Genomic DNA, 23,730 nt, shown 5'->3' on the forward strand with positions numbered 1-23,730 from the left:
TCCAATCGGTACCCCTGAGCTGTAATAGGTTATGCAACCTCCGACTGGTAATTGTGGAAGAGGATTTTGAAAGGGGCTTCTGATCTCTGGTTGAATTTCAAAAGCCTGATGTAGATGCAGTCTGAGCAGGTAGTTGGGGCCTAGGAGGGCTTTGCCGAGCCTGAGGACGCTGAGTGGGACGTGCTTGTCTAGTCCGGCTTGTTGGAGGGTAGTATTGTCATGGACGGTAGTAAGGTCTCCTAATTTCTCTTCTAGGAGGTCTTCTAGAAGGTTGATGTGTTTCCTGAAAATCAGTAACAGCTGTTTGAGGGTTTAAGGTTTATTTGTGCTTATATACCGTTGTCTCGGCATGGCCTTCACAGCGGTTAACACAGCAATAAAATACAATAAAAGAAAATTACAAACAATAATAATAATAGAAGATAAAATTTAACAAGTTAGAATAAAAGATATCTTAATAAAATAATGTCTGAAGCCATAAATATTAAACCAATAAATACTAAAAAACATAAAACATGCTTTAAGTATTGAGGTTAATAAAAGTCAGAGCCAAGTTTGTGTGGTCCTTTATGGTCGTCACTGCTTCTTTGACCTTGCTCCAAATAGGTTTTCACCCAAACAAGGAAGGTCGGCTAATCTCTCCTGGACTTCTGGCCTGAGCTCAGAAGATTTTAGCCAAGCCCATTGACGAGCTGTGATTCCTGAGGCTGATAATCTAGAAGCAGTCTCGAAACTGTCATATGTGGCTCTGACCTCGTGCTTGCCTGCTTCTAGGCCAGGGGTCAGGAACCTATGGCTCTTTTGATGGTTGCATCTGGCTCGCAGACAAATCTTTAATAAAAAGTAAAAATCTAACAAAATCCCCCACCCTCCTGACGCCCCCAAGACCTCCAAAATTAATTTACTACAACCCCCACCCTCCTGACCCCCCCAAGACCTGCCAAAATTCCCTGGTGGTCCAGGAGCGGTCTGGGAGCGATCTCCTGGACTTGGGCTGTCGGCTGCCAGTAGTCAAAATGGCGCCGACGGCCCTTTGCCCTCACTATGTCACTGGGGTCGACCAATGGCGACGGTAGCCCCTGTGACATAGTAAGGGCAAAGGGCCGTCGGCTGCCAGTAATCAAAATGGCGTCGACTGCCCTTTGCCCTTACTATGTCACAGGGGCTACCGTCGCCATTGGTCGACCCCAGTGACATAGTGAGGGCAAAGGGCCGTCGGCGCCATTTTGACTACTGGCAGCCGACAGCCCAAGTCCAGGAGATCGCTCCCGGACCAACAGGGACTTTTGGCAGGTCTTTGGGGGGGGGGGGGGGTGTCAGGAGGGTGGGGGGTTTTGTTAGATTTTTACTTTTTTTTTATTAAAGATTTGTCTACGAGCCCTGGACCCCCGCTGGATCACCAGGGACTTTTGGCAGGTCTTGGGGGGGGGGGGGGGGGGGGGGTTTAGGAGGATGGGGGGTTGTAGTAAATTAATTTGGCAGGTCTTGGGGGCGTCAGGAGAGTAGGGGGTTGTAGTTAGTATGGCTCTCATGGAATTGCATTTTAAAATATGTGGTGTTCATGGCTCTCTCAGCCAAAAAGGTTCCCGACCCCTGTTCTAGGCCGTTATGCACGAGTCGTGAGAAACCCTCCTGAAATTGTTCTGGAAGATCTTGGGTAAGGCCTTCTACCTGTTTCCATAGGTTGCGTTGGTATTGGTTCATGAATAATTGATAAGAATTTTATCTTTGAGACCAACATTGCACCCTGAAAGATTTTTCTTCCTAAACTGTCCAGGAACTGACTGTCCTTTCCTGGTGGTGAGGAAGCGTGTGTCTTAAGCCTTTTAAGCTTTCTTCTGGGCTGACTCAACTACCACCAACTGGTGTGGTAGTTGAGATTTTTGAAAGCCAGGTATGGGTTGGAGAAGATATGTAGCATCTGCCCGTTTGTTAACCGATGCTACTGAACCAGGGTGCTCCCACAATCTGTACATGAGCTCTTGGAGGACTTCATGTACTGGTATAGCCAGTATTTCCTTAGGTGGATCTATGAACTGTAGCACCTCTAAGGTTTTCTGTCTGGTATCAAGTTCTGAAAGGAGTGAAAAAGGTATGGTCTCTGACATTTCTTTGATGAAATTAGAGAAAGAAAGATCTTCCGAAGGTGATTTTCTCCTATCCTCTGGAGGTGAAGGTTGGGACAACACATCTTCATCTGAAGAGACATCTGCGTCAGACTCAGTTCCAGTGTTCACTAGGTGACCTGATGGTCTGGTTCTCAGGAATTGTTGGAGATTGTGGCCTCTGAGGTTGGAGAATGCCAGAAGGACCAGGTAAGTGGTTCTGGAAGTACATCTGGATCCACATCCTGAGGTGTGTGTGAAAAAACCTGGATTAAGGTGTCCAACTTGTCCATGAGAGGCTGGAACATGGAGACTTCTGGAATCGGCATCGATGGTTTCATCGGTGCTGGCACCGGAATCGGCATCGGCGGCCCTGGCGTTGGAATGGCCGGAATCGGCATCGAGGGTACCGGTGCCGGAACGGGTGGTGCCATCGGTATCAAGGGCGAGACCCCCATCGGTACCGGAATCGGTGTCGATGGCATCGCTGGTGTAGAAGGTTGAGGCCTCGGTAACGCTTCGAGGAATGCGTCCCGTACTGCTTGACGTATGTATACATCAAGTTCCGCCCGCATGGATGGTGAGAACAGAGCACCCATGGGGGGAGGCGGTAGTGGCGATGCCGGTACCTCCTCAGAGCCCTGAGAAGGTACGGTTCCCTGCGCCGGAATCGGCGGGGATCGCCCTGTCGATGGCTCCGAAGCCTGAACGTCGAGCCGGGGTTTCTTAGTCGTCAATTCGATTTCTGTCTATGGCTTCCCGGGAATCGGGTCGGTGGTCACCGTATGCGGCCTACGATGCCAATGCTTTTCTTTTTCCCGGGCTTTTTCACTACCCGATGTCGATGCCTTTTGACTATGGCGAGGGGGAGGAAAGAGGAGCATCTCCTGACTCACCTGGGACTCGTTTCTTCAACACCACCTTCCGAATCGACCCAGCCGGAGACGATTGTGCTGAGGATGACTATGCCGGTAAGAGCTGTATTTTGAACAGTTGTTCCATCTTCTCCAGCCGGAGATGACGTCCCTTCGATGTCATGGTGGCACACAAGGGGCAAGCCCTAACATCGTGGTTCTCACCAAGGCAGAGAACGCAGTCTTGGTGGGGGTCGGTAATCGACATGTTTCTAGTGCACTTAGGGCACGTTTTGAATCCCGAAGCCATTTTAGGCCGGACAGCAGTCGACAACCAATGACCAGGGACAAAAACTCTGTCAAAAAGCGGAACGGAACTGCGAGAGAAGGAGAAAAACTTATCGCGATGGTAAACTAAGGGGAGACCCTTGCGGTTGAAGTTTTTCGAAACTTTTTAAAAGTTTAAAGTTGTGGAGAATTCTCCACAGGACTCCTAGGAACCGCGAGGCTAACTGCTCCGCGGAAAAAAGAAGACTGAAGGGAGACCCCTGTGGCAGGGAATATCATGGCATGCTGGGCATGCTCAGTAGGCACTCTGGTGCCAGTCAAAAGTTTCTTAGAAACTTTGAAAGAAGTTTTTCCGTGCATAGGGCTCCATTACTGATGTCACCCATATGTGACGACTAGCATCCTGCTTGTCCTGGGATAAAAAGCATTATATGGGACGGGTGCTTGCTATTTGCAAGCTAAGATCAGGAACTATGTTGCCACCTAAAATTTGTGAACAGCAGCCTTGGCATTGGTTCCGACTAGGCAGGAGGTGCGCAAGGTGACAAACATGAAAAGGATGTTTTCAGTAGGTGGACCAGAACTATGGAATTCATCGTCTTTGGAGGTGAGAGTAGAAACAAATCTCAATTTTAGGAAAAAGGTGAAGGCATGGCGCTTTCCATCATAGCATGGGTCTCTGGTAAAGTCTTTTGAGGTATAGCAGGTGGTTTACATTTGGGATGGGTACATATTTGTGGGTTGTTAAATTGGGAATTAGGGGTTGGTTTTTATGGGGGGGGGGATATTTAAGGTGAAGTATGATTGTTACATTGATTGTAATTTTTATATAGTATTTTAATTGTGAACTGCTCTGGCCAGATCTGGAATCTTTTGTGCAGTATGTAAGAAATAATAAATAAATATAACTATCTTTTATTTCCTTAGAATACTCTTTGGTCTTCATTTTCACAGCTTTCTTTCAGATTCACAATCTGACCAATAGTACTGGAATTAGGGGATCTTTTATCCAGAAAAGCTGACCTTTTTAATGATTCACAAGTAGAGGCTAATATCTTTCATGTGTAAACTTGGAGCTTCCACAGCACAGGGGTTCAATACTTATGCAAGTAGCATTTTTCAGTTTTTAATTTTCTTTTTCAAAAAATGAGGAGAAATAATGAATTGTGACTTTGAAAATTTACTTTTAAGAGCATACATGTTTACAATAAACATACTGTCTGGAACAATCTGTGTATCATTTGTAATCCAAACAAATCTCTTGACTTTTTAGTGGGTCAAATACTTTTGCAAGCCACTGTATATTCTATTTTGCAATGAGCTAATAAAGCCATCCAATTTTTGGAGGGCAATTTTCAAAGGCATTTGTCTACATAAATGTCTGACTGAAAATGATTATTTTCAAATATAGCTAGAAGTACAAAGTGCATGTACGTTTGGCTGCTTTAGAGAGACATATCCCTGTGGGGATGTTTAGGTTAGGGAAGAAAACAGTAAATATGTACTATTTTTCTGGCCTGCACTTTACTTTGCATATGTTAATATTTAAAGAGAAATGCTATGGATTTGAAAATTTGCAGAAGATAGGCATGTTAAAAGCACCTACATATTTTGTAAATATACAGGCTGTGTAAAAATTGCCTCTCTTTGAGAACTACACATCTTTGATGTCAGTCACACAGAACAGAAAAACATGTACTATATGTACTGCCTATATAATAAAAATGTGTTTTTACTTAATGTGAGTAACTTTAGTATGAATATACATGACAAAGGGTGGCAAGCACTCAAAGTAGGACAGCTTGAATGTGCAGAAACTGTGCAATTTTTGCCATAGAATTCTGTGGACCTTCAAAATCTATTCCCTTCGAAATAGAAACCTGAATTTTAAATTAATAAATACTGACAAGTGAAATGTAAAAAGTAGACATATATATTACTTGGAAAAAGTAAATCTTTTTTGGAGCAACTGGGATGGAGAAATGTAATTTTATCTGAATTTCCTTTTCTTAAATCATGACATACCAGTCCAGACAAGTGGGTTATGCCTCTGCCAACAGGTGAAGACAGAGCACTACACATTTTTTATGACATCACTTACAGTACATGAGCTGGTACAGTAGTAAACTGTCAGTATGCCTTTTGTCAAAGAATCAACTGAACATTAGAGCAGCTAATGATCAATAACAATTAACTTTTTTTTAAATAGGAGCCACTCTAAAGCCTTCTCTCCATGGCCTTCTCTTACTCTCCTCCTCTATTCTCCCAACAAATAAACCTCTAATTTCTGTACTTTCACCAGCCTAGACCAAGCTGTGAGGATTTTTGACTGGTATGGCAGAATTCAAGGTGAGGAAGTCATCATGTAAGATTAAAAGTTCTTATCAAGCTGCCATACCAGTCCAGACAAGTGGGATGTATCCTAGCTACCTTTATATTGAGTGGGAGAAGATTAAAACTGCTCTCAGGAACCTTATCCCAACGGTAGTATCTCAACTCTTCTGGAACTGGTCTCTAGCCAATATGTTGTGCAAATAGCTACCTTAATTCATCTGTCCATCAAGGACTTAGCAGCTGACTCGCCCACTAAACAGGATCAAGTCTGACTTCTGAAAGGAACTGGTCACTTTAAGGTCTTTCAAAATGGTTCTATGTACATCTAATTTAGTACACTATTCCTCATCCTTACATTGCCGTGATCTAAATGTTGGTAAGGAAATTGGTTAAGGTAAAAGCCTAAGACAGGGATAGGGAACATCTGTCTTGGAGTGCCATAACCAGTCCTGGTTTTCAGGATATCCACAATGAATATGCATGAGATATACTGTTGCAAGCCACTGTATTCGACCCCCTAAAAATCCAGGTTTATGTGGATTACAACTGACACACAGATTGTTCCAGATAGTATGTTTATTGCAAGCCATATGCTCTTAAAATAAATTTTCAGTCACAATTCATTATTTCTCTGCATTTTTTGTAAAATAAAATAAAAAATTGAAAATGCTGCTTGCATAGATATTCACCCCTTTCAGACTAGTTCTTGGTAGAAACAGTGTTTGCTGCAACAACAGTATTAAGTCTGCTGGGGTATATTTTTACTGGCTTTGCACACTATAGGAGTGAGTTTTGCCCGTCCTTCCTATCAAATTTGCTCCAGGTTGTTCAGGCTGGTTGAATGACACTTATGGACTAAAATGTTCAAATAATGCCACACATTCTCAATCGGATTGATATCTGGATTTTCACTTGGCTATTGTAGAGCACTCACTTTTTTGATGTTCAACCACTCCTGCATTGCTTTGGCCTTGTGCTTGGGATCATTGTCCTGCTGAAAAGTGAACCCCCCCCCCCCCAAATTTTACTATAGTTTTTAGCAGACTGAAGTAGGTTGTCTTGCAGTATCTCCCTGTATGTTGCACCATCGATCTGACCTTCAATTTTAATAAGATGCCCAGTCCACGCTGAGGAAAAGCATCCTAACATGATGCTGCCACTCCAATACTGCTGGGATGGTATTTGCTGAGGAACGGGCTTGTATTAGTGTGTTTTGAAGTTTGGCCAAAAAGCTCCATTTTTGTCTCATCTGACCAAAACTTTAACCCATATTTTAGCTTGGTCACTCTGATGCTTTTTGGCAAACTCCAGAAGGGCTTTGATGTGGTTTTTCTTCAGTAATGGCTTCTTTCTAGTCACCTTCCTATGCAGGCTAATTGTATGCAGAGTTCTTGATATGGTTAACTGGTTCACCTCCAATCCAGTCTCAGCCACTGAACTCAGTAGCTTGCTCAATGTGACTGTTGGCCTCTGGTTTCCCTCACAAATCTCCTTTTTGCTCAGATGTGGAGTTTTGAGAGATGGCCTTGTCTAAGTAGCGACTGGGAAGTATGATACAGCTTCCATTTCCTCACAATTGATTCAACAGTGCTTCCTGGGATATCCAAGCATTTTGATATTATTTTGTAGCCTTTTCTATCTTGTGCATGTCAATAACTATTTTTTTAATTTCCTTAGAATGCTCTTTGGTCTTCATTTTCACAGCGTTCCTTCAGATTCACAGTCTGACCAATAGTACTGAAATTAGGGAGTTTTATATCCAGAAAAGCTGATCTTTTTTATTGATTAACAGGTAGAGATCAATTATAAGCCAATTGTTAGGGCAATATCTGTGTGTCTTGGAGCTTCCATAGCACAAGGATTGAATACTTATGCAAGCAGCATTTTTCAGTTTTTAATTTTATTTTACAAAAAATGCAGAGAAATAATGAAGTGCCTGTAACTAAAAACTCAGCTGAGCTAAAACATTCTAACATCCCTATCAATTAAAAAGCAGAATGAAAATACAAACAAAAAACAAACTTTGAAATGTTTGTATGCTAATGCCAGAAGTCTAAGAAGTAAGATGGGAGAATTAGAATGTATAGCAGTGAATGATGACAGACTTAATTGGCATCTCAGAGACATGGTGGAAGGAGGACAACCAATGGGGCAGTGCTATACCGGGATACAAACTATATCACAATGACAGAGAGGAGCACCTGGGAGGCAGTGTGGCACTTTATGTCTGGGATGGCATAGAGTCCAACAGGATAAACATCCTGCATGAGATTAAATGCACAACTGAATATGGGTAGAAATCCCTTGTGTGTCGGGGAAGACTACAGTGATAGGAGTATATACTGTCCACCTGGTCAAGATGGTGAGACTGATAGTGAAATGCGAAGAGAAATTAGGGAAGCTAACCAAACTGGTAGTACGGAAATAATGGGAGACTTCAACTACCCCAATATTGACTGGGTAAATGTATCATTGGTACATGCTAGAGATATAAAGATCTTCGATGGAATAAATGACAGTTTTATGGAGCAATTGGTCCAGGAACAGACAAGAGGGAGCAATTTTAGATCTAATTCTCAGTGGAGGACAGGATTTGGTGAGAGGTAACGGTTGTGGGGCCACTTGGCAATAGTGATCATAATATGACCAAATTTGAATTAATGACTGGAAGGGGAAAGTAAGCAAATCCACGGCTCTCGTGCTAAACTTTCAAAAGGGAAACTTTGATAAAATGAGAAAAATTGTAAGAAAAGACCTGAAAGGAACAACTACAAAGGTAAAAAGTGTGCAAGAGGCGTGGGCATTGTTAAAAAATACCATCCTAGAAGCACAGTCCAGATTAGAGATGTGAATCGGAACCAGAATCGGTTCGGATTTCAGTTCCGATTCACATCTCTAGTCCAGATGTATCCCACACATTAAGAAAGGTGGAAAGGAGGCAAATCGATTACCGGCATGGTTAAAAGGGGAGGTGAAAGAAGCTATTTTAGCCAAAAGATCTTCATTCAAAAATTGGAAGAAGGATCCAACAGAAGAAAATAGGATAATGCATAATCATTGGCAAGTTAAATGTAAGACATTGAAAAGACAGGCTAAGAGAGAATTTGAAAAGAAGTTGGCTGCAGAGGCAAAAACTCACAGTAAAAACTTTTTTAAATATATCCGAAGCAGAAAGCCTGTGAGGGAGTCAGTTGGACCGTTAAGATGATTGAGGGGTTAAAGGGGCACTTAGAGAAGATAAGGCCATCATGGAAAGATTACATGATTTCTTTGCTTCGGTGTTTACTAAAGAGTATGTTAGGGGATACCCATTCCGGAGAAGGTTTTCATGGGTAATGATTCAGATGGACTGAACCAAATCACGGTGAACCTAGAAGATGTGGTAGGCCTGATTGATAAACTGAAAAGTAGTAAGTCACTTGGACCGGATGGTATACACCCCAGGGTTCTGAAGGAACTCAAAAATGACATTTCAGACCTATTAGTAAAAATTTGTAACCTATTATTAAAATCATCCATTGTACCTGAAGACTGGAGGATAGCTAATGTAACCCCAATACTTAAAAAGGGCTCCAGGGGTGATCTGGAAAACTAAAGACCGGTTAGCCTGACTTCAGTGCCAGGAAAAATAGTGGAAAGGGTTCTAAGCATCAAAATCACAGAACATATAGAAAGACATGGTTTAATGGAACAAAATCAGCATGGCTTTACCCAAGGCAAGTCTTGCCTCACAAATCTGCTTCACTTTTTTGAAGGAGTTAATAAACATGTGGATAAAGGTGAACCGGAAGATGTAGTGTACTTGGATTGTCAGAAGGTGTTTGATAAAGTTCCTCATGAGAGGCTTCTAGGAAAAGTAAAATGTCATTGGATAGGTGGCGATGTTCTTTCGTGGATTACAAACTGGCTAAAAGACAGGAAACAGAGAGTAGGATTAAATGGACAGTTTTCTCAGAGGAAGGGAGTGGGCAGTGGAGTGCCTCAGGGATCTGTACTGGGACCCTTACTTTTCAATATATTTATAAATGATCTGGAAAGAAATAAGACTAGTGAGGTAATCAAATTTGCAGATGATACAAAATTGTTCAGTGTAACACAATGTAACACAAGCAGATTGTGTTACATTGTAGGAAGACCTTGTGAGACTGGAAAATTGGGCACTGAAATGGCAGATGAAATTTAATGTGGATAAGTGCAAGGTGATGCATATAGGGAAAAATAACCCATGCTCTAGTTACACAATGTTAGGTTCCATATTAGGTACTACCACCCAAGAAAGATCTAGACGTCATAGTGGATAACACATTGAAGTAGTCTGTTCAGTGTGCCGCGGCAGTCAAAAAAGCAAACAGAATATTGGGAATTATTAGGAAGGGAATGGTGAATAAAACGGAAAATGTCATAATGCTTCTGTATCGCTCCATGTTGAGACCCCACCTTGAATACTGTGTACAATTCTGGTTGCCGCATCTCATAAAAGATATAATTGAGATGGAGAAGGTACAGAGAAGGGCGACCAAAATAAGGGGAATGGAACAGCTCCCCTCTGAGGAAAGACTAAAGAGGTTAGGACTTTTCAGCTTGGAGAAGAGACAGCTGAGGGGGGATATGATAGAGGTGTTTAAAATCATGAGAGGTCTAGAACGGGTAGATGTGAATTGGTTATTTAGTCTTTCAGATAATAGAAAGACTAGGGCGCACTCCATGAAGTTAGCATGTGGCACATTTAAAACTAATCTGAGAAAGTTCTTCTTCACTCAACACACAATTAAACTCTAGAATTTGTTGCCCGAGGACGTGGTTAGTTCAGTTAGTATAGCTGTGTTTAAAAAAGGATTGGATAAGTTCTTGGAGAAGTCCATTACCTGCTATTAATTGAGTTTACTTAGAAAATAGCCACCGCTATTACTAGCAACGGTAACATGAAACAAACTTAGTTTTTGGGTACTTGCCAGGTTCTTATGGCCTGGATTGGCCACTGTTGGAAACAGGATGCTGTTCTTGATGGACCCTTGGTCTGACCCAGTATGGCATGTTTTTATGTTCTTAAGTGACTGAAAATTTATTTTAACAGCATACTGGTTTGCAATAAACATTATCTGGAACTAAGTGTCATTTGTAATCCACACAAGTCTGCTAACTTTTTAGGGAATCAAATACTTTTGCAAGCCACTGTATTGCATTCACTGCCTCCATAGTATGGAGGCATATTCACTGCAGATATCCTGAAAACCAGATCTGTTTGTGGCACTCCAGGACCAGAGCTGCCTACCCCTTGCCTAAGACCACTTTAGGTAAAGGATTCACAAGACCGATCAATACGTTTTCTCTGAAATCAAGTATAAATCCCTGCAAGACAGGACCCGTTGACTCCAAAATGAATCTTGCTTAAGAGACTACCACCAGAAATATAGTCTTTAAGGACAAATCCTTTATTTGTATATGTTTGATAGGCTCAAAGAAAGATCCTGCTAGAGCCTTCAACACCAGCTTGAGATCCCAAGAAGGGACTAAATGAAATGGAAGTCTGAAATACTTTACACCCTTCAAACAATGAAACATCTGATGCGCTACTACTGAAGAACCATTAATTTATAGCTTCCATTTATACAATTACACGTTCTAAAAGACAAATATAAAACAAACATTAAAATAAAAAATCAAAACAAATACATCCTCACAAATTCAACAAATATCCACTCTCCCTACCCACATTCTGCAACTGTAATCCATCAAATCCTCCCTAACCATAATCAAGAAAAGTGGCTCAAAACCATGCTTTTCTTCTAAGGCCGCATCTAAATCTTCAGGGAACAGAGTATTTTTTTCAAAGCTATTTTGTGTAATAGATGCTCTTAAAGGGGAAGATACCTGTTGCTGCCAGACACCCTCCAGATCCATACATATGCTATAAAAAAAAAAAAAAAAAGCAGACTGCTTCCAAGTCCTCAACATATTTGCAATCACAAGGGTTTACAGACCTCTTATGTAAGTAAACCCTGTCAATGGCCAAACAGTAAGCAAGAAACAAGCTGGTTCTTCCATGAAGACTGGGCCCTGTCTTAATAAGCTTTGTCCATCAGCAACTGTAGAGGTTCATCCACTCTGTGTCACATAAGATTGATATATCATGGTCTCCTTGTCCTATCTGAGGCTACCATTAGAATCAAGAATGGATTATCCACTTCTCCTTAGCACACTTTCTTGAGTGGCCATGGAAGAAACGTAGTAGTCTTCAAGCCATGGCTGAATTAGGCATCTCTTTCCACAAAGCCTTCTTTTCTGCATCTGAAAAACCTCTCTAATTTGGAATTCTGCCTTGTGACCATGAGATCCACTTATGGGACTCCCCATTTGTTGAACACTAACTGGAAGGCCATCTTGCTCAATTTCCATTCTCCCAGTTCCAATGAATGCCAGCTAAGGAAGTCTGCTCAAACATTACCTTTCAGGTTATGTGAGCTGCTGACTGTGCTGCCAAGTGTCCTTTCTACCTATTCCATCAAGAGAGCCATGTCTTGAGCTTTTGGTATCCCCTTGTTTGTTCATATATGATACTGCTGTCACACAAGACTCAGTTCACGACTTCCAGGGTCAGTATGAGGAAGGCCAAAAGAGCTACGGTAGGCAAATGGCTCTGGTTTCCAATCTGTTGATGGACCAACTCACTTCTGGTTTTGCCCACTGGCTTTGTGTCACTTGGTTGCGACAATTCGCCCTCAAGCCTCTTAGGCTGGAATCCAGTATCACTATTGTTCATGGTAGAATCTCCAAACATTCCTTTGCTCAGTCTGTCCTTATCAAGCCACCACAGACTCTTCCTGACTGGCTGCAGAATGAGTATGCATACCTCAAAATTCTTAGACACTGGGCAGTACCTCAATAAAAGGGAGTTCTGAAGAGGTGGCATGTGTTTTTGCCCAGGGAAGCGATTCTAGGGTTTCCACCATGAAACTGGAGATGCATCTTACAGACTGCTTCCTGTATTAAGTACACTTTCTTGAAGGCAGTGTCAAATTTCCCCAGATACTCCAAGGTTTGAATGGGATTCAATCTGCTCTTTGAGAAATCTACCACCCAAACAATTGCAGAACTTGGACTACCTCTTGCAGTTGCCAACTCTTGTTCCACTTTGGCTCTGATAAGCCAGCCATCCAGATAAAGATGTAATATGCCCTCGTTGCAAAAAGGCTGCCACTGCAACCATGAACTTTGAGGTGGTTTATGGTACAATGGTCAGCCCGAATGGAAGAGCTCTGAACTGAAAATGACTTCCCATCATCGCAAACTGCAGATATCTAATGCTCTCTTCTGACAGATGTTTATTTTCATATTCCCATCAGATCCAAGGATGAGAGAAACTCCTTTTCTCACCATTACATCCAACTGCTAAGTCTCCATACAAAAGTAAGACACTTTAAGGCAATCAGAATGGGCTTGAAGGTGCTTTCTTTCTTCAGAACCACAAAACGGTTTGTCAGCCAAAACTGCAACTAGTGCTCCCAGTTAGAGCAATCTTTGCTTTGTTGACTACTGCTGCACTTTTGCCTCCAATCCTTGAGGGGAGACAAAAAGGCATCTGGTTGACTCTAAAGTATAGCTGTTTTAAATGATGTCCTGCACCCACTGGTTGGTTACGTCGTCTGTGAGCCTTCCATTCATTGGAATCACTGCATAAGAACATAAGAACATAAGAAAATGCCATACTGGGTCAGACCAAGGGTCCATCAAGCCCAGCATCCTGTTTCCAACAGTGGCCAATCCAGGCCATAAGAACCTGGCAAGTACTGCAGAGGGGACTTGCTGATTCTCATTGCACTGAACAGGCTCCTCCTAATCAGCTTGCTCCATATTGGGAATTTCCTTTCCCTCCTCAAAAGGACCACCTTTGTGGCTCCTTAGGACTTATAAGACTGGAAATTTCAGCAAGGATGGTGATGTCTCAATTCTTTAAATGGCTGACACCACACAGGCCCCTTGGTGCTTTATCCTCTAGTAATATCAGGGGCTTTACCTCCACAAGATGCTTCGCCAATTTCAAGTCTTCACCAAAAAAAGAACTGGCCTTTGAAAGGTAGCTTGCTTAAAATGAGCCAGCAATGCCTTATCACCCGCCAGTGCCTCAACTACATTAGACTCCATGCCAAGATCATCATGGCCATGGCTTTGGCTGAAGCACTCATCAAATTATACTGTGAGTACACCAAGAAAGCTGCACTGGGCTCCATCCAACCCAACTTGCTAGACTCAAAGGAGCTACAAACCCCATCCGGAAGCTGTTATGTCAATCTCAGTAGAGCTCAAGCCACATATTCCCAAGGCGAATGCAAATATCTTAAAAGCCTGTTTGAGCAGGGATCTGATTTTCCTGTCGTAAAAGACCCTGAGAGCATATCCCTTTCCACAGGGATTGTGGTCTGATGAGTAATGACCATGGCTTCTTACCTTAGGGGCCTGTAATATATGCTCTTGGTCCTCAGTCAGGAGATAAAAAGCTCTTGTTGCTTTTTCCACCTTCAGATCTGCATCAGGGAATTATGTCATGTCTCCCACAGCCTTATATATGAGAAAACTTTGGAAATTTCCTGCAGACCTCTAGAATAGGATTCCTTCTAATTTGCAATTACCAGTTTGCTGATCAGAAATCATTAGGGATTTAAGTACTTGAGACAGGAGACCAACTCCTCTTTTAAACAGCCGAGGAACAGAGGTTCAGCATCTGCTGAGAGCATTTCCTCTTCTGAGACCCAAAAGACTGTTCTTCTCTCCATCTCAAGAGACTGGCTAGAGGTAAGGATCTACTGGAAGAAGGTTCCTTTTCCAAACAGCAACATCTCTCTGTGGGGTAGGGGGCTATGATTCCCAAAGGAACACATAATCAGAGGTGTCTGGTATTAGTCATCTTGTGTTCCCCAGGCCTGCCCTGGCAAGAGAAAGGCCTTGTGTAAAAGTAGCTCAAATTCTAGGAATAAAAGGACATCTGGCCTTGAGTTCACAGGTGGAGTCACCAAGCCTTCAGGAAACAGTTCCAAGGTTGGGGGCGGGGTAGCCTCCCCCCCCCCCAAAAAAAAACAACAACAAACAAACAAAAAACATCTCCTCCTGTAGCAGCAGGCCAGACTCTGAACCCTGCAGTCTCCTCCACCAAGGAACCTTGCTGTGTAGTCTGCCCCATGCTTCTTCCACCTCCTGCAGTTGCTGCATAGTGACAATCTGAGCAAATAGAGGGATTCCACCTTTGTGGCATTTTTAGGCCCTCCGTGCTTCCCTTTTTTTTTTTTTAAACTTGATAAGCTATACTTTTCATTGCAAAAACCCCTTACACCGAGAGGGAATAGGACCAGAGCCCACAATAACAGGAGACCAAGACAAAACAAGGGGGTAGGAAAGGAGAAGAAATCAGGCCATAACTCAGACTTTCAACCCCTCCCCCCAAGGGGGCTGGAGCCTCTCACAATCTAACACACACTGAGGGTACCCAAGTTTACTTCCTTGCTCCTTGGGCGCTACCAGCATTTCCAAAGATTGGTTAACTGGGAATCCTCCAAAAACACTGCACCAGTCCAGATATGTCTGTACCTGATGAGACAGAGAAATACTAAGCATGTTCATTACTGCACCAGCTCATGTATTAACAGTGATGTCATGGGAAACTTTATTTATTTAAAACTTTTTTATACTGGTATTAGTAGGAACATCATACCAGTTTACATCATAACTGCAGGTTGAAATTACATTAAACAGATACAGGGAATGGAGCTAAAAGGAACAAGAGTGATAGCTAGAAACTAGCAAGCAAGTGCAAAAACAGGTGCAAAATATGAATGCAAAAAATATGTAAACAATACAAACAATGTAACAAGTGGCAAAACCTGGTAAGCAAAGAGCACTAACTTTATACATAGGCTCAGTCGGGTATTGTTGCCGCAAGGAATAGGGGTGCAGAGGATCTAATCAGGGTAGGCCTGTTTGAAGAGCCAAGTCTTTAATTTGGATCTGAATTTGATGGTGCAAGGCTCAAGATGGAGTTCTTTGACTCTGCCTGTTGGCAGGGAAGCATACCTGTTGATGTGGACTGGTATATGGCAAGACAAAGAATGGTCCATTACCTTATAAAGATGTACTGACAAGACTGAGTTTCAAATTTGTATATGTTATCTTTATACAGTGACACAAGAACAACTAATGTGGGGCCCATATAAACACAAGAAAGTATACAATGAATTCAAAGTATAGCTTTAACCAAATAATAGTTTAAATATTTGTCAGAACAAAATCACCTAAAATTAAAAACACAACATAAACCACCTCAACAGTTCAAACTTGAAACTATATTTTACAAAGCTTCCTTTATATAAATCAAAGCATCCTCTCCAGTATAATAAAAATGTTTAGCATTTCACTATACAGCTCTAAAAATTACAGTTAATAATTCTGTCAAATATATTTACTTTGCTTTCATAGGCTCAGTTTATATGACTTTTCCCATTTTGCATCTATGATAAAAAAAATGTTGTGAGAGAGTACCTTTACTATACAAACTGATATAGCAAGATCAAGTAAGCTGTTTAAGTTAAAAATAGATTTAAAAAGTTTATTCTAGAGGTGATTAAATGTTTAAACAAACATAGGAGATGATTTGGTTAACTGACCATTTTCTACATTTGTATAAAAGCACTACTAAGAACTCAAAGCAATGTCTAAAATGACCAAAGTTCATATGGCTGTGATGTGCACAAACGTTTTCAATCAGCAACTGCCCGTGATGTAAAATCTTCATTTTAAATAATTTCTTTGGACCTTGTGAGGCTGGAAAATTGGGCATCTAAATGGCAGATGAAATTTAATGTGGACAAGTGCAAGGTGATGCATATAGGGAAAAATAACCCATGCTTTAGTTACACAATGTTAGGTTCCATATTAGGTGCTACTACCCAAGAAAGAGATCTAGGTGTCATAGTGGATAACACATTGAAATCATCGGTTCAGTGTGCTGCGGCAGTCAAAAAAGCAAACAATGTTGGGAATTATTAGAAAGGGAATGGTGAATAAAACGGAAAATGTCATAATGCCTCTGTATCGCTCCATGGTGAGACTGCACCTTGAATATTGTGTACAATTCCGGTCGCCGCATCTCAAAAAAGATATAATTGCAATGGAGAAGGTACAGAGAAGGGCTACCAAAATGATAAAGGGAATGGAACAGCTCCCCTATGAGGAAAGACTAAAGAGGTTAGAACTTTTCAGCTTGGAGAAGAGACAGCTGAGAGGGGATATGATAGAGGTGCTTAAAATCATGAGAGGTCTAGAACGGGTAGATGTGAATTGGTTATTTAGTCTTTCAGATAATAGAAAGACTAGGGGGCACTCCATGAAGTTAGCATGTGGCACATTTAAAACTAATCGGAGAAAGTTCTTTTTCACTCAACGCACAATTAAACTCTAAAATTTGTTGCCAGAGGATGTGGTTAGTGCAGTTAGTATAGCTGTGTTTAAAAAAGGATTGGATAAGTTCTTGGACGAGAAGTCCATTACCTGCTATTAAGTTGACTTAGATAATAAGCACCGCTATTACTAGCAACGGTAACATGGAATAGACTTAGTTTTTGGGTACCTGCCAGGTTCTTATGGCCTGGATTGGCCACGGTTGGAAACAGGATGCTGGGCTTGATGGACCCTTGGTCTGACCCAGTATGGCATGTTCTTATGTTCTCTTATTTCAGAGAAAGGTTGTTCTGCAGTACCTTCAAGAAGAACGTCATACTAGGCGCATGAAGGTAACTTATTGTACAGTATGATATTTTAAGTAATGTTTGCTCTTTGATCCTAATAAACCTGCACAGGTAGTTTGCCCTCTTAATTTTCTCAAGTTTCCTATTATAAAGAAGTAAGCTATTTTCTTCAGTGGAAAGATACATCTACCAGTATGTCATGCTCTAAATTCAAGTGAGCCACACTCGAAACCCTCTTGAAATTTTTTTTACCACAATTTATATGTTAATTGCCCCAATCCAGGGTGAAGCATTCAAACTAGCGTTCAGAAAAAAATTTTTTTAGTCACAGAAAAAGTTTTTTGATAAGAAGAGGAATGTTTCATATATTAGTATCATGAACCCCTAAAGGGTGATACGGTTATATTATAATCATAAACTGACCTCCTCCATCCATATTTTTTAATTATATAGTGTAAAAACACCAAGTGATCAAATCCTTCATTTTTTTTAAAAAGAATTTTTGCTGAAACTGTGAATTTCACCTCATAAAAAACTGAAACAATTAATGTAACTGTCCCGGTAATCTATGAAATGCCCCAATATGTTTATAGTGCTTTAACAAGCTGTATCGACCTCTCAGGCATTGTAAGTGAACACAAGCTCAATCAACATCCCGACTTATCTGATATTGTAAATCAATGACCGACGCAGCCACGTTTCAAGTCCGTCCAGGGACCTTTCATCAGGGAATTCATCCTCGTTAAATCCTCTGAGGTGAGTGCTGAAATGTTGCCTGATCAATTTTGTGTGTGGTCTTCAACGTGAGTCAGAAAATGACTCTACCCAAATCTGAAAACGCTCAGAGATACCGGTTACGCTTTTGAACCTGGTGGAAGGATAGCCGGGTAGCCAATCAATGCGATGCTATGATGTCACTATGTACAGGTCGAAATATCCAATCATGAAAACACAATTGTTCTGATGCTCGGAAATGCTCTACTACGTAAAATAAATTACAATAATGAATTCCAATCCAACGATTCATTCAAACCTTCAAACTACACATAAAATTGATCAGGCAACATTTCAACACTCACCGACAGAGGATTTAACGAGGACAAATTTCCTGATGAAAGGTCCCTGGATGGACTTGAAACATGGCTGCATCGGTCATTGATTTACAATATCAGATAAGTCGGGATGTTGATTGAGCTTGTGTTCAAGCCTTTTTCACATTTATAATGCCTGAGAGGTCGATACAGCTTGTTAAAGCACTATAAACATATTGGGGCATTTCATAGATTACCGGGACAGTTACATTAATTGTTTCAGTTTTTTATGAGGTAAAATTCACAGTTTCAGCAAAAATTATTTTTAAAAAAAAGGAAGGATTTGATCACTTGGTGTTTTTACACTATATAATTAAAAAATATGGATGGAGGAGGTCAGTTTATGATTATAATATAACCGTATCACCCTTTAGGGGTTCATGATACCAATATATGAAACGTTCCTCTTCTTATCAAAAACCTTTTTTTGTGACAAAATTTTTTTTTCTGAATGCTAGTTTGAATGAAGAAAAACTGATACTTCACACATAACCAGCATAGCTCTCTGCTTCAATGGCAGGGGAGAAGAAAAACAACCAATAAGGGCTGTATAATAACAGTCTAGGTAAAACAAATAAGCATGGGTGTAGCTTGCTTATTGCGGCGGTTACTACCCCTACTACCCCTAACTAATCAAGCTTGATATTTCACTTGGATGCAGCTCTATCACTGCTCTCTACATTAATGGTGGGGGTGGAAGGAAAATAGAACCAAAGAGCTAAGAGAAACAGATAAGTATGAGAAAAAAAATGTGTGAAGCTTGCTGGGCAGACTGGATGGGCCGTTTGGTCTTCTTCTGCCGTCATTTCTATGTTTCTATGAATGCTTTACCCTGGATTGGGGCAATTAACATTATATAAATTGTGGTAAAAAAATTTTCAAGAGGGTTTCGAGTGTGGTTCATTCAAATTTTGGTAGGAATCCCTCAATTTATTGAGTGCCATTGAAAGAATTGATGCTCTAAATTCATACACTATTTTCCAGTAGAATACAAGAAGTTGAACCTATAATACATGTGGTGATGTATTTAAGGAGCTGATCAAGCTGTATTCTCTTTAACAACTTTCAAAAAGAGGAATAGTTCAATGCTATAAACTAAGTACTCTGGTATAAAAATATTTATCTGGTATTGTATAGAAGTCAAGACTACAAATAGAATGGATTTTTAGCCCCATAAAAATTCTCTTAATACATTCAGGGTCTGCTTCAGTGAGATTGTTTGGTCCATATTCTGAAATTCCTGTTTAAATGATATATAAAACACTAGAAGTAGCGGTGAATGCTTCCAAATATTAATTTCCAAACAAGGTAGCTTTTACATCAGGGTCAAATGAAAACATATATACATAACCTCACCTGATATTGGGTGATCGCTAACGTTTTCCATATGATCTTCTGGAACTCTTCCTTCCCCTCCTGAGGGAGAGCAGCAGTTAGCATTTGTGAACCTTTCACCATAAACTATGCTAATACATATTTATATAGAACCTTAACAAAACGTCATAGTACAATAAGTGATCAGTTTTAAATATATTATCTAAACACTTGTGCTAACCCCAATAAACTAGGAACAGTAATTAAGACTCTTGCCAAATTCCATAAATTTGTTTACAAAGGGAAAGAAAGCAACATCCATATTCTAAAAAATGAACATTCCACAGCCTATGATGAAATGAAGGTAATTAAAATTTGCAAGGATTGTGGTGGTGGTGGGGGGCTTGTATCATAACTGTTAAACTATTTGCAGCTATACTGTCAAGATTTATGACCAGAGGTACTTAAGTGTAGATCTGTTCAATTAGTTATTGATGCTTCTACTGTGCTGATCAAACGTAAGAATACAGCCTTTCACAGTGCTTGGGTCCACTTTCTTTCACTGCTTTATAAAATGAAGACTAATTTTCCATCTCCTTGCATTCTGCAGCTCAAGCTATCCTCCTAGTAATGTTCATTTCCAATTGTGCAAGAGTAATGTGAAGAGTCCCATAAAAAAAGATAAGAAAACCATACTACTGAGAAGCCCTCATTTTTAATGTTCCTAGCAATTTAAGTGCTCTGTATTTTACCAGAATAAATGACCTAAAACTGTAAAACTCAATGTCTTATGGTTCTGCTATTAGTTGGTTAGCTGATATGGTAGAGGAGATATTTTAAAATACTTCTATATTAGTAGTTTAAAGGATATGGGTTTTTCATAACACTTTCATGACTTGGAATGAAGCAACAAGAAATGATTTTTTAAACAGCTGAATACCAAGCTTCATATTTAACACATTAAAAAGTAAAGCGGAACAGTCCAAGTAAGATGATTTCATTCTGTATCTGTAGAAATCTCTCTGAACCAGCTAATGTTGTCTGCAACTACATAAAAGAACACAACTATTCTCTCATTAACCTCAAACTTTCTACAATAGATTTCACAAACAAGAAAAAACAATCTTTTAAACAGAAGCTTATTCATGAACTTTACAAACCTTAAGTCTTCTTGGTGGCTTCAATACTAACAAAACACCACAGCCAAAGATCTATTTCAAACAACAAATGCAGGCTACCATTTGAGATTTCACAGTTACATGAAAGTGCTACAAGCACATTCATAGCAGAATGCCTATTTCTACAATGAGTCTAAATGTAGATATCTTTTCCATAGGTACAGAATGGGAAAGTTTTTAGCATGAAGCCCAATGAATTTTATACCACCATAAAAAAAACCTCACTAAACGAGGTCCTTATCCTTCCCTTCACAAAATACGATTAGAAATACAGAAAAACGACATTTTCTGAACCACATTATAAGTACAGCTGACTTCAGTCTGGTTTGGTCATTTACTCTATAATCGATGGCATTTCTTCTTGATGCCCATTTGCAAACCTAAACTTTGAAACAGAATGTTTCTAATCTAAACTCTAGACACTGTTCACCATGGAGTATAATACTGTTGGTAATCACAAATTTCAGTGTGGTGATCCAACTGACCGTGTATTCCCGAGTGAGCCAAAACAAAGATAATTACTTGTTTATGATTGCTTTCTAAATACATTTTTCATGGCAGCATATTGGTGTGTGAATATGTTACATAGTGGCTATAGAAAGTCTACACCCACTTCCAAAAGGTTCACCTTTTGTTCCCTTACAGCCTGGAAGTAAAATGCATTAAACCAGTGTTTGTTCCATGTATTCACAAATCCTACTCGACAACTGACAAGTGAAAAATATATTCCAGAATGCCTTAGAAAGCTAAGCAGAAAAAAAATCATGGAATAACTTGTCTGGGTAATGTTCAACACGCCTCACAACCCAGTACTTCTATATCAAAAGCTCTAGTGTAATCAATTGTTTTCAAAATATACAACTAAGTGAAATGGACCCACCTGTGTTAAATTATCGATTCACATGATGAGAGGATAAATTCAGCCGTTCTCTCTGCTGCGGAGTGCATTTCAAAGCAAAAGACCTAACAATGAATACCAAGGAGCTATCAAAAGAACTCCTTGATAAAATTGTGGAAAGGCACTGATATGGGGTAGTTATAAAAGAATTGCAAAGTCCTTGAATATCCCTTGGAGCACAGTCATGCCATCCCTATAAACTAGAGGGCCGAACAAAGAGGATCCAACGGCAAAACTAACAGGCTGATACAGTAAAGTTCGCGGGAGAGCGGGCGCTCTCCCGGCGCGTGCACAGGCCAGTGTCCTGTGCGCGCGATTCATTAAACTAAAATATTTAAATTAGGGTCGGCGGTAAAAAGAGGCACTAGGGACACTAGCGCATCCCTAGCACCTCTTTTTGGACAGGAGCGGCGGCTGTCAGCGGGTTTGACAGCCGCTCAATTTTGCCGGTGTCTATTCTCGAGCCCGCTGACAGCCACGGGTTCGGAAACCGGACGCCAGCAAAAATGAGCGTCCGGTTTTCAACCCGCGAGCCGCGCTGCAATTTCAAAATTTTTTTTTTTAACTTTTTTTTTTTTTAATCTTTCAGGACCTCCGACTTAATATCGCCAGGATATTAAGTCGGAGGGTGCACAGAAAAGCAGTTTTTACTGCTTTTCTGTGCACTTTCCCGGTGCCGGCAGAAATTAGCGCCTACCTTTGGGTAGGCGCTAATTTCTGAAAGTAAAATGTGTGGCTTGGCTGCACATTTTACTTTCTGTATCGCGCAGGAATTACTAATAGGGCCATCAACATGCATTTGCATGTTGCGGGCGCTATTAGTCTCGGGGGGGGGTTAGACGCGCGTTTTCGACATGCTATTACCCCTTACTGAATAAGGGGTAAAGCTAGCGCGTCCAAAACACGCATCCAAATACAGGTTGTATCGGCCTGTAAAAGAGCTATAGGCTTCCATGGGTAAAATTGGTCAACATGTGCATGTGACATAGCAAGCACGATACAAATCTGGCCTATAAAAGATAGGTAGCGAGAAGGAAGCCATTATTTAAGAAAGCCCACTTTGAATCCTGTTTGAATTATGTAAAAACACACAGGAGAAACTAACTAACTATATGGGAGGGGAGGAGGGACAGGAAAAGGTTTGTAGTCCACCAAAATTAAATGGAACTTTTTTGGTCTGAATATGAAGCATTACATTTGGCACAAACCCAACAGAGTATACCATGCCTACTCTCATCAGCAAAGGCTGGGCAACTTACCAGGTCAGAAAGGACAATGAAGAGAAAAAAGTACAAAAAACCTGGAGGAAAAACCTACTTCCCTCTGTAAGAAAGCTAAAATTCTGATAACAATTCATGTCTCAGCAAGAAAATGACCCAAAGCACACAGACAAAGCTATGCTGGAGTGATTGAGGGGAAAAGAGACAAAGGTAAATGTCCTAAAGTGGCCCCAAGCAGAGCCCCAACTTCAAACTAATAGAAAATATGTGGTGGTATTTGAACATTGCTGTTCATTAGTGCTCCCTAAGGAACTTGACAAAGCTTGAACAGTTTTGTAAAGAATACACACCTAAAGTTATCAATATTAGATGAAAGCTGTTTGATATTTATCCCAACAGACTTTAAGCTGTAATGGCTGTCAAAGGTGCTTCCACCAAGTGTTGATTCAGGTAGGTGGAGACTTATTCAATTAGATTTCAGTTTTGTGTTTTGGATATGTCCCCCATAAAACATTTTTGGCCCTGAAAAGTGTGGAGTATAGTGTATTGAGTTGGAAAAAAAAAATCTTCATTTAAATGTATGCAGTCTGATACACTGACAGCAAAATGTGAAAAATGTTCAAAGGGATATAGACTTTCTATTAGTATCGTACTAGTGAGATGCTCCACTTTTTGCATGTATGGACAGGATGACGACCTGGGTGTTAAACAAGTCT

The 23,730-nt window shown here is 40.6% G+C and overlaps 1 protein-coding gene across 3 annotated transcripts in view; it reads right to left on the bottom strand.

Annotated features, from left to right (window-relative positions):
• Positions 1-23,730, bottom strand: part of TASOR (transcription activation suppressor) — a 387,184-nt gene that overhangs the window by 107,660 nt on the left and 255,794 nt on the right. For 2 of the 3 annotated variants that reach the window (XM_029600917.1, XM_029600918.1), the window contains one exon: positions 19,761-19,820. The exons of the other annotated variant lie outside the window; for it this stretch is intronic. In XM_029600917.1, the coding sequence (XP_029456777.1) occupies positions 19,761-19,820 (60 nt within the window). The remainder of the gene's footprint in view (positions 1-19,760; positions 19,821-23,730) is intronic. 3 annotated transcript variants of the gene reach the window in all.

Source organism: Rhinatrema bivittatum, chromosome 4, assembly GCF_901001135.1.
Source record: "Rhinatrema bivittatum chromosome 4, aRhiBiv1.1, whole genome shotgun sequence".
NCBI lineage: Eukaryota > Metazoa > Chordata > Amphibia > Gymnophiona > Rhinatrematidae > Rhinatrema > Rhinatrema bivittatum.